Source organism: Peromyscus californicus, unplaced genomic scaffold (genome assembly GCF_007827085.1).
Source record: "Peromyscus californicus insignis strain IS unplaced genomic scaffold, ASM782708v3 Scaffold_5__1_contigs__length_169319896, whole genome shotgun sequence".
Taxonomy (NCBI): domain Eukaryota; kingdom Metazoa; phylum Chordata; class Mammalia; order Rodentia; family Cricetidae; genus Peromyscus; species Peromyscus californicus.
The window spans coordinates 5,623,785-5,635,852 of NW_026294573.1; the positions used below are offsets into that span (position 1 = coordinate 5,623,785).

Consider the following 12,068-nt stretch of genomic DNA (forward strand, 5'->3'; position numbering starts at 1 on the left):
CCAATCAGTGTTTTATTTATTGACCAATCAGAGCAACACATTTGACATACAGACCATCCCACAGCATATATATGTGTGTATATGTATATATATATATGTATGTGTATATATGTGTGTATGTATAGATATGTATATATGTGTATCAATATATATATTCATTTCTCTGCTTATAATGTTGGTGCCATTATAACTTTAGAATGTTGTGTTTGCCTAATTATTGTCTTTTTGTGAAATAGGGCCTCATTGTGTAGCCTAGCCTAGGCTTAAACTAAAAATTCTCCTGCCTCAGTCTCCTAGTGCTGGGATTGTGTGCCACAATGCCTGGCTTATATTGTTCTATTTTCAACCCCCATTAAGATATTTTTACACTTTGCTCACTAAAAGCTTTTCTTGGGCTGGGGAGGCAGCTCAGTGGTGGCATGCTTGCCTAGCATGCCAAAGCCCTGGGTCCCATCCCCAGGACCTCATAAACTGTGTGGTGGTGCGTGGCTGTAACCTCAGCATTGGGGCAGGAAGAAGAGAAGTTTGAGGCCAGCCTATGCTATGTGAGACCCTATTTCTTAAAAAAAAAAAAGCCAGGCATGGTAGTGCACACCTTTAATCTCAGCACTCCAGATGCAGAGGCAGGTAGATCTGAGTTCCAGGCCGGCTTGGCCTACAGAGTAAATTCTAGGTCAGCCAGGGTTACATAATGAGACCCAGTCTCAAAACAAAACACAAACAACAACAAAAACCTTCTCGCCAAAGGAGTATTTCCTCTATTATTTAAAAAATTTAGCAAAAAGTGATAGCCTGCCAGTGGCCAAGTCAGAGGAGCAGCAGGTGGCAAGTGACTTCAGGGGACCAGACCACCAGCATGCAAGACCCTGATGAGTGAATCTCAGATAGGCAAGGCCCCAAGAGCCTCGGCCCCAGAAAGTCTCTGTTACTGCTGTGTCTTTTACGTGTTTGCCGCTGCCATTTTTCTCTGGTATCTGGCATGGTGTGAATGGGCGTGGGGGGAAAACCACTGCCCTTAATGTGGTGTGATCATCTCATGGAAATATCCTGTTCTAGTGGGCATTTTTTTTTTTTTTTTGATTTTCCGAGACAGGGTTTCTCTGTGTAGCTTTGCGCCTCTCCTGGAACTCACTTGGTAGCCCAGGCTGGCCTCGAACTCACAGAGATCCGCCTGGCTCTGCCTCCCGAGTGCTGGGATTAAAGGCGTGCGCCACCACTGCCTGGCTCTAGTGGGCATTTTTACCTGTGGATTATTATGAAGATGATTTCCTCCTAAGCTGTACTGTTTAACTGAAGCAATAATTTTATACAATAATAGTGGTAGTTTAAATGGGATGTTGATGATTGAGGGTCTTTAATAAATATAGAAAGGGATTATGATAGAGGTTAGCTTAGCGGGAAAACTAACACAGGTCAAAGCAAGCTATGGTGTTGCCCCACCCCTGATAAAATGGGGGCTGCAGAGGACAGAAAATAAGAACAAGGAAATGTCACACAGCTAGTTTCTCCTGAGGAGCCACATAGACTGTGGCTTATGTTAATGGTTAAGAAAAACAACTGAGTCCCAGAGGCTGGGTTAGCTCAAGTTCTTTTAATCTTAATGTTGAGAGATGTGTTCACAGGTTTCAGTGTGCATCATAGCTGAAACAAAGCTTTAACTGTGACTTAAGGTTAGATTAAGCTGTTTTTGTTAATGGCTTTGAAGTTAAAAAAAATCTTGGAAAACAATTTAAAGGCATACTTCTAATAGCTGAGTGAGGGACCTGTTGAGGTCAGGGAACAAGGACAGTGACAGCCTGGCTATTGCTGGCTGACGTACCTTTCTTGCTAGGATGGGCTGGTGATCAAGGGTGATGATTAATTCCTTGTGCCCATTTCTGCCCTCGGCTTCCTGATATGAAAACCCATTGATGAGTGGGTATGCAGCCTGAGGATTGAAAGTAGAGCTGACTGATTGTTTTTCATATAGAAAAGTTTAGATTTGGGATTCTTCTAAGATTTCTTATAAGATTACCTGTTGAGATAAATAATAAAATGATTGGTTCTTTCTTTGTAACTGAAAAAATGCAGCCTGGCAGTAAAAGAACTGGCTGAGAAAAATACCTTGCCTACACTCTGTTAATTTATAACAAGTTGCTTGGACATCGATGTACGTGGGTTCTTAAGACAACTTGTTTTTCACCTGTAATATGTTAAATGTTTAATCATGTAAGGGAGATGAAAAACATGCTGTTTTTTTACGTGTATACATTGTAATCACGCACTTAAAAATAGTGTGTAACCTCACTATAATTTTTATATTGCTTTCAAGATTTTGCCGGGGTACATAAGCTGTAAGGGAAAAATGGAGTTAGAAGGAAAACATCAAGAGAGACAGAAGACATCTGGATAGAGGTAAGAAAAGAAACAGAGAACAGAGAGAGAAGATGATGGAGAAACCCTAAAGGGGTGTGTGTGTGTGTGTGTGTGTGTGTGTGTGTGTGTGTGTGTGTGTGTGTGTGTGTTTCCTTTTTCACCAGCCCCAGAGAGTTAAGTTTACTCCCTCAGATAGAAAAGTCAAGTTGAATGATTAGTTAGCTGACTTCACTGGATCCCCCAACCCCTGAGCTGCTGGAGGCTGGTCCTCAAGGCAGTGGTAAGAGCTATTCCATGAAATAATTTGCCTACACCTGCTGTGGACAGAGGCATCAGCACCTCTGTGAAGCTTGAGGTTTTAAATAGAGACCAGTTAGCAAAGAGAGACCAAAGCTGGTCTCTCCCCCTGCAATCCTAAAGACTGAGACACCTCAGTTTAAAGCAGACCTCCAGACTTGGGAGGCTGAAGATCACAAGTTCCAGTCCAGCTTGGGCAACAGCAAGATCCTGTCTCAAAACAGACAAGCAGACCTACCTACACACACTTTGCAGATGTTGCAGTATGGCTGTCCACCCCTGATGGAGTAAGTGCTTGGAGGGCAGCTGGTACAAACTGGATTGTCTTTCTTGCAGAAAGTACCTGAAAGGCATCATCGGTTTCTGTGTCTGACGACAATACTCGACCATCACTCAAAGCATTATGAGGAAATCAAAATAAATGCTCTGTCTGTCCTCTAGGAATCATGGTAATAGACATGTTTATGGATTGGCATTTTAAGACTATACATTTGCTGAGTGACCCTTAGCATAATCCAGCAACTAGGATTAATAACATTAATAACAACATATGAATGCTGTAAAAAAGAAATCAAGAGAAGAAAACCCTGAATCTGTTGAGCAAGACTACGACTCCTCTGGCAGATCAGAGCCTGGGGACAGGAGCCAGGAGAAGAGTACCGCTGCCCCCTGCTTGTACCTTGCTGCAGAGTGCACCCTGTATACAAGGCTAACCTTTACTGGGTGCTGTTCTGAGCCTTTCCCGGGACTTTCCACGCACCCCTGAGACAGCTTCTCTGATTGTACTCAAATGGCAAAGTTGGGGTGCTGAGGTTCGGTGAGTGAGCTGGGTCCCCACAGCCACTCTGTTGTATCCAACAAGCCTTTGCTGAGCCTTTGCTAGCCAAGCTACCCAAACCGAGTTTTCCACAGTCAGAAAAAGCAGCTGTCAGTTTGGTACTCACCAGCCTCACACTTGTCACAGGAATCCCGCAGGGCTCTCGTCCTTTCGGTGCCCACCACCAGCAGCACAGTTACCACCATGTAGCAGCTGTTTCCCATGACAAAGTCTCGCATACATATGACACTAGCAAAGACGATTCCAAAAGAATTTCAATCAAACGGGCTGCCCTCTCGCTGGCAGTGTGGCTCAATTGGTAGGGTGCTTGCTTAACATGCACTGCTACTTCAGAAACCATAGTGGTGGCCCATGCCTGTAACCCCAGCATTCAAGAGGTGGAGGCAGAAGGATCAAGAGTTCAAGGTCATCCTCAACTGCAAAGTGAGTTCAAGGCCAGCCTGGACTACATGAGACCCTGTCTTTAACAGAGGGGGTAATCTCACAAATGCCATTCTGCAAAATACAAGCAGGGTGGGTTTTTCTTCCAGAACTATCTACATTGCCACCAATACTTAAACAGTTCTGTGGGGCTTTAATGAGAATTAAGATTGGAATATTGGGGCTGAAGAAATCGTGCAGGGGTTGAGAGCACACACACTGCTCTTGTAGAGGACCCAGGTTTGGTTCCCAACACATGTTGGGTGGCTCACAGCTGTCTATAACTACAGCTCCAGGGGACCCTATGCCTCTGGCCATCTGCACTCAAGTGTGCATACCCACATACACACACAATTTAAAATTTAAAAATCTATTTTTTAAAAAACCTGGAATATTATGGAAACATAGCAAATTCATAGATCATTCTATAATAGCCATGGACTTGGTGCATGTCCACCAAAGCCCAGGGTGGAATCTCATGTTCTTCACAATTCCAGGGACAGTGAGAGCAGGAACATTAGGTACTTTCAGGTTCTTGGCATGGACATCTGTATCGCTGCCATGCTGCCCTTGAAGCAAAGTCCTGATGATGAATGCCATCTAATGGGTCCCTTCAGTGAGAGGGGAGCCCATGGTTATTGTTCTGTCCTCTTTGACTGGATATTTAATTGTTCCAACTTTGAAAGGCCTCTGTTAAATTTCACAGGACTGAACTTGCCAATTTTGAGATTTGAAGCTTGCAAATAAATAAATAAATAAATAAATAAGGCAATTAAAAAATTCTGGGACTACGGATGAAGCTCCTCAGTTGATGGAGTGCTTGTCTAGATGCATGGAGCCCTGGGTTCCTACCCTAGCACTCTGTCAGGCTCAGTGGTTCACACCTGTAATCCCAGCACCCAGGAGATGGAAGAAGGAGACTCAGAAATTCAGGGTCATCCTTGGCTATACAGAGAGTTTGAGACTAGACTGGGCTACATGAGAGCCTGTCTTAAAAAAAAAAAAAAAAAAAAAAAAAAAGCGCCGGGCAGTGGTGGCGCACACCTTTCACGCCTTTAATCCCAGCACTCGGGAGGCAGAGGCAGGTGGATCTTTGTGAGTTCGAGGCCAGCCTGGTCTACAGAGCGAGATCCAGGAAAGGCGCAAAGCTACACAGAGAAACCCTGTCTCAAGAAACCAAAAGAAAAAAAAAGAAAAAAAAGAAAAGATGGGGGAGGCAACTTCATTTTTCTTGGTCTTTATATAGTTGACTATGAGATAGAAGTCATAAATTACAAGGGAAGAAAAGTCTAGAAATCTGCAGTGAGAACACAGTCCATCCTTACTTCTCTAGCCCCCCCAGTCCCATGCAGACAAACCTTGTGATCTCAGGGCAGTGAAGAACCTTCTGCTCTGTCAGAAGCTCAGCGAAGTTCTGCCGCCCCAGAAGACCACAGGTCAAACACAGGACTTGGTGACTCAACTGAACACGAGGGGCCTCCTGGGAAATCCCCAACACAGTTCTGGGAGGCCGTTCATCTCCTTGCCACTCTCAAAATCCCCATACCCAGTACCCAGTACTTGATATTGTCACTTTGAAAGGGTTTTGGAATCAGATGTCGATCCTTAGGACATTTCCTAAAGAACTTTAGGGAAAAGATTTGGTCACTTAACGTAGTCCTTTTTCTATGCCAAAGCTTTTGATGTGTCCTTAAAATATCGGAGACTTAAGGGGTGGGGCGAAACTAAAGTAAACAGTGCCTTTGCCACAAACCATCTCCTGAACTATAAAAACAGAGGACGTGCCTCTGAAGCCCAGGACGGAGCTGCGCTGTGGAGAGTGCTGCCCAACCCTCTAAGAGATCCAGGATCAGTCTCATTACTGTTGTTATTAGGATGCCCGTGTGCAAATGAGAAAGCTGTATATGTGGGGATCCTCAGGCGGAGGGTGAGCAGGATGTGTTGTGTCAGTGTGTGTGAGACTGGGGAGGAAGGAAAAATGCGGGCAGGGTGGAGGGAGAGAAGCGGGCGTTCACAGGCACTAGGTGATGTTACTGGGCAAAGTGGGACCCCATGAGGATTTTTAGAGAAACGTTAAATTGAGTGGGGAAAAAAAGTAAAGGGGAGGAGGAGGAAGAGAATGGGAGGGAGGAGGAAGAGGAATGGAGGAAGTGGTTGCTATGGAAACTGAGATGAACTTGTTCATCAAGTGACTGAAGATGCTCAGGAGAACGTAGCCTGGGTGGGTGGGTAGGGATCATAGTGAGAGAGGCTGGACATAGAGGCACACAGCTGTAATTCCAGCACTCGCAAGGCTGAAGTAAGATGATGAGTTCTGAGTTGCAAGTCTGCCTGGGTTACACAGCAAGACCTTGTCTTTAAAAAGGGCAGTTGTATCTAAAATAGTTGGACTTCCCACCGGAATTCAGATGGCAAGGAAATACTTTTTTCCACAAGAGAAATGGAGACATGCTCTTGGGCTGAGCGTTGAGGGAACAGAAGGGAGCTGACATTTAGTAATACACTTATATGCTAAACATGTTCCAGGACTAAACGAGGCCAACCATGTCACTGCCCTCCTTAGAAACTTCCAGTGGAAGGGCTGGAGAGGTGGCTCTGTGGTTACAATTGTGTAGTGTTCTTACAGAGGATCTGAGTTTAGTTCCCAGCATCCACACTCGGCAGCTGACAATGACCTGGAACTCTAACTCCAGGGGAAATCCAGCGCCCTCTTCTGGAGTCCTTGGGTACTTGCATTTATGCACACATCCACCACATATACGTGATTTAAAAATAAAAGGGGCTGGAGAGGTGGCTCAGTGGTTGAGTACATACTGCTCTTGCAGCGGGCCAAGTTAAACTCTCAGCACCCATAGCAAATGGCTCATAACTGCCGGTAGCTCCAGCTCCAGGGGAGTCCAATGCTTTGGGTCTCTGCAGGCACTGGTGCACACATGCACATACCCACACACATGTACATAATTTAAAAATAGGTAAATAAATCTTTAGAAAATAAATCTTGAAAAATAAACTTCCAATGGCTTCTTGTGCCCACATACAAAAGCTGGGACCTATAGTTCACCCTAATAAGGCCCCGTGTCCTGTAATGTAAATTTCAACCTTAAGGTATACAAAGTTCAGTAGATTTTAGTATATTCACTGTGCTATGAAACTATCACCTTTAGTTAATTACATAACATCCCCATCAAAAAGAAATCCCAGGGCTAGAGAGTTGGTTTGGTGGTTAAGAGCACCGGCTGTTCTTGTAGAGAACCTAGGTTTGATTCCCAGCATCCCACGTGGCAGCTCACAACTGCCTGTAACCCTAGTTTCAGGAAATTTGATGCTCCTTCTGACCTTCTCAGTCACTGCATGCATATGGTGCACATAGACTCACACATACACACACAAACACGCATACACATAAGTTTTCCTAGTTTTTTGAGACACTGTCTCTCTCAGTATGTAGCCTTGGCTGGAACTCAATCTGTAGACCAGGCTGGCCTAGAAACCACAGAGATCCACTTGTACCTGTCTTTACCTTCTGAGTTCTGGGAACTCCCAGAGATCCACATGTGCCACCATGCCCAGCTTTTAAGAAATATTTAAAAACAGGAATCCCTAAAGCTGGTGTGGTGGCACACACCTTTGATGCCAGCACTCGGGAGGCAGAGACCAGCCTGGTCTACACAGTGAGTTCTAGGACAGCCAGGGATACACAGAGAAACCTTGTCTCAGGAAACAAACAAGAAAACCAAAATCCCACATATATTGTATCTCCCAGAAGCTTTAATCTTGTCCCTGAGACTAATCTTGTCTCTGTGTACTGTCTCTTCTAGAAATACATAAAATATAATTAGCCAATCTGTGGTTTTCTGACTTGCTTCTTTCACTTTGCATATTTTTAAGATCCATTAATGTTGTAGAATGTATTGATACTTCATTCTTTTTCTTGGTGTAGTAATATTCCTTAGAAGGATATATCACATTCTGTTTATGCATCCAGCAGCTGATGGACGTTTGAGTTGCTTCCACTCATGACCTTTATGCTGCCATTCAGGCATGCCATATGCATACCTGAATCATTCTCTTTGGGGTACACTTAAAGGTGGAACTCCTGTGCCAAGTAGTAGTTGAGTTTCCCTCTGGGGTTGTCCACAGCAGCTGCGTCAATTTGCAGCCCTATCGGTAGCAAACAGAGCTTTCAAGTTCTCCACACACTGACAGTGGTGACTTTTTTCCATTAAAGAAAAGTGATAGGCCATCCTGGAGGTGTTGAGGTGGTAACTCACTGAGGATTGATTTTTTTGACCTAGGATTCTGACTGCTTGAATTCCGCAAGGGAAGGAGTGGAGGCATGGAGTGATGGTACAAGCCCACATTTGGCCATCAGTCTGACCAGGATGAATCCAGACGCTGACATTTATGGTCATGTGACCTTAGAAAGATGAATTTTTTTTTTTTTGCGCCCATAAGTCTCTGTTTACCTAATTGGACTTTATAGTATAGCAGTTCTGGTCCATCCTGTGTATTGAGGACCAAAGGAAACAAGCCAATGCTAGTTTCATAACTCAGTACCTGGCATGCATGTCCTAAGAAAACAGAACTCTCACAAGATGTGGTTTTGAAATATTCCACCTCCAGTCTCCCACCACAATCATCAATAAAGCAGCTACAAGCCAGGCGGTGGTGGCCCACGCCTTTACTCCCAGCACTTAGGATGAGCAGAGGCAGGCAGATCCCTGAGTTCGAGGCCAGCCTGGTCTACAGGGAGCATTCCAGGACAGTCAGGGCTATACAGAGAAACCCTGTCTCAAAAACCAAACCAAGGGCTGGAGAGATGACTCAGAGGTTAAGAGCACTGACTGCTCTACTGGAGGTCCTGAGTTCAATCCCCAGCACCCACATGGTGGCTCACAACCATCTGTAATGAGATCTGGTGCCCTCTTCCAGCCTGCAGGCAGACATGCAGACATTAAAAAATAAATAAATCTTAAAAACAAAACCAAAAGCAGCTCCAGGAGGAGAACAGAGTGACCATCTAGGAATGTACCCTGTGAGCTCTGCAGAATCGTCCCGCTCTGACTTTGGTGACAGGAAGTCAGTCTGTCACACCATAAAAAGACACACAGCCACACTGCCAATCAGATCACCTCAAGTTTTCAATGTCATGGGCTGACCCAGTGGCCATATCATGTACCATATGCATGTGCTCTGTGCCCCTGCTGCACGGTGACATTTAGCTGAGTGCTGCCCACTCCTGTCATCTGGGTGTTTGTGGGCAGAGCTGTCACCTCCCCTGAAGTGACGTCACTCCTTTTCCAGCACAGTGACATTCACTTGGGCCCCTCCACCTGTGACACATGTCTCCACTGAGCTAAGAGATTCTCAAGATTAGTTTTATCAGCCTGCAGTTGAACCCGACCAACCGATTCAGGAGTGCTTTCATCACATCCCTGCAGCTTTGCGTGATAAAATCACCATGGCAACAGAGGGTGGATGATAGCAAAGCGCTTAGATGGTCATTTGCTTTATCCATTTTGTCTTTCTAATCTTTCAAATGCAATTTAAAAAATCACAAAACTACAAAATCTTCCCAGGTTCAGACAGTGAGCATCAGCCCTTGACAGTATCAATAAAACAGCTCCTGCTTCATTCTGAGATCTTAGTCTGAGCCAGGGGCCAGCTCTCTATGGTTTAATTGCCTGTGTGTCTCTGAACATCTCAAGTGAGTGTGACTGTGGGGCTGGGCAGCATGAAGTCCCATCTGTCTAAGGAGATAAAGGAGAAGTTTACAAGAAAGACGAAGATGTCGAGCACAGTAGCGCACACCAGCAAACCCAGTCCTTGGAGGAGGATCAGGAGCTCAGGGTCATCCTCGGCTACATAGTTTGTTCAGGACCAACCTGGGCTATTTGAGATTCTATAAAAGAGAGAGGCAGGGAGGGAAAGACAGGGAGATGGGGGGGCAGTCAGAAGAGAAAGGAAAACAGCCCCTTCCTCTGAAAAATGCTTCTGTCCCCTTGGGAACATTTTAGAGACATCTAATCCAAGGACTATTTCCTGTCCTTGTGACTTTACCCCATACCCTGGACAGCTGTCCAGTAGGTAATCATCAGATAAGACATTCATTCACTTGGAATACCAACAGGAGCTGACCTGGAGGAGAGAAATCAAACAGAACTTGGACAAAGGAAAGTGGATAGAAACCACGGAAAAGAGCCTTCCTGAGGAAGGAAGCAGCATGTGAGGTGAGATGCTGACACCAGCCTGCTGGGCTTCCTCCAGCTTCTGCGCTCTCCCTGGGGGGGGGGGTGTCCACTGCACATTGGTGGCTCATAAATATTTACACCTTACCTCAGACCAACCACACTGCCCCAGCCCTGCACAGTGCACAGAACAGAGTATCCGTGGAAACCCACACATAGTATCCAGATTTTTAGAAGAAATCTGTCAGGTAAGACCTGTTAAATAAGAGCTCTCCAGGCCCACAGACACATAGTTAGCAAGCATCTGTGCCTATGACTGGGACCTGGCAGGTGCCGTCCACCCATCACCATGCTGGGAGGGCTGGTGGCAGGGCTGTCCCTGCCTCCTGGACACAGACGGTGCAACACACTCCTGTACAACCAACTTCTGTGTAGGAATGTTCAGGAAATCATGGTTCCCTCATGTCCTAAGTGTCCATTTTCTTCATCCTACAGTGTTCCAACTTGTAGCTCTAGGAGAAAAGCCTTGTGACTCATAGACTTTGTAACCACTGCAGCAATACTCTGTGACTTTTCACATCCTCAAATATGACATATGGACAACATAACACAACAATTCCATCTTCGCTGGATCATCCAGAGTGAAAGCGAACTCCAGATTATAGATAAATTGAGTCTTATACAGCCAAAGGTGGTAGCATACCTCTGTAATTCCAGTACTTGGGAGGCAGATCCAGGTGGATCTCTGTGAGTTCAAGGCCACCCTGGTTTGTATAGCAAGTTCCAGGCTACCCAAGCCTGCACCTTGAAACTGATTCTTAAAAGAAAAAAAAAAGTAGCCAACACAACTTAAGAAAATTTTGAAACATTAAAAAAAACCCTATTTGCTGGGCAGTGGTGGCACACGCTTTTAACCCCAGCACTCGGAAGGCAGAGGCAGGCAGGCAGATCTGTGAGTTCAAGGCCAGCCTGGTCTATGGAGCTCGTTCCAGGACAGCCAGGGCTACACAGAGAAACCCTGTCTCAATAAATAAAAACAAACAAAAATCCTATGTTTAATATTTTAATATATATATTTGTTGTTGTTTTCCAAGACAGTGTTTCTCTGTGTAGCTTTGGAGCCTGTCCTGGAACTCACTTGGTACCCCAGGCTGGGCTCGAACTCATAGAGATCCATCTGCTTCTGCCTCCTGAGTGCTGGGACTAAAGGCGTGCGCCACCACCGCCCGGCTTAAAAATAAATATTTTATTATTTAATAGCAGATATCTGCTATTTATTCATTATAGTTTATATTTTAATTTTAAAGAATTTTGCAGACTTTAGAAAAAATATATTTTAAAGTCAAACATGCAGTTTAAAATAAATTATTTTAATTGTGTGTCTGTCTGTCTGTCCATCTGTGTTGAGTATGTATACATAATCCCCAGGAACTGGAGTTAAAGGCAGTGTGAACTGCCTCTTCTAGATGCTGGCAAATGCTCTTACCAGCTGAGCCATCTCTTTAGCCCCTACCAAGAATTTTAAGTACCAATGTGGGATTTATACTGTATGAATTTCTTCATTAACATGTGCCTGCCATAATTTAAAATTAATCACAAAAGCAAAGCTGGGGCTGGAGGCACATTGTGGGGATCCCTGCGAATGCTGTGGCCAGCAGAGAAACAGAGAGTGAAGAAGGAAACACAGGTCAGCACAGCTTAGTTAGCCAGGTTCAAAGTCAGGCTGGGTCTGGAGTCTGACTCCAAGAACTTTATTGTAAACCTATTAACACAGTACAGTTTGGGAAAAAAAGTTCCTGATGATCCCCAGTGCACAAGGATAAATAATTACATCAAAACTCAACTCAAAGTACATGTCATTTCTTCCAAAAAGATGGGTTCTAGTTCACAGATGGCGACCTGTCTTTGCTTAAGGGCCTTTCGAGGAAGTGTCGTGGTCTTAGTCATATAGACAGCATTGAGGTCATTTG

General features: G+C 44.8%; 1 protein-coding gene across 4 annotated transcripts in view; it reads right to left on the bottom strand.

Annotated features, from left to right (window-relative positions):
• Tnfrsf9 (TNF receptor superfamily member 9) overlaps nucleotides 1-12,068 on the bottom strand; it is a 35,686-nt gene that overhangs the window by 16,973 nt on the left and 6,645 nt on the right. For 3 of the 4 annotated variants that reach the window (XM_052716061.1, XM_052716059.1, XM_052716062.1), the window contains exons 2-3: nucleotides 3,597-3,718; nucleotides 2,891-2,995 (exon numbers count right to left, since the gene is read on the bottom strand). In XM_052716061.1, the coding sequence (XP_052572021.1) occupies nucleotides 2,891-2,995; nucleotides 3,597-3,708 (217 nt within the window). In that variant the 5' untranslated portion in view covers nucleotides 3,709-3,718. Of the gene's footprint in view, nucleotides 1-2,890; nucleotides 2,996-3,596; nucleotides 3,719-5,268; nucleotides 5,391-12,068 lie in introns of all 4 variants that reach the window. The other variant, XM_052716060.1, reaches the window with a different exon arrangement.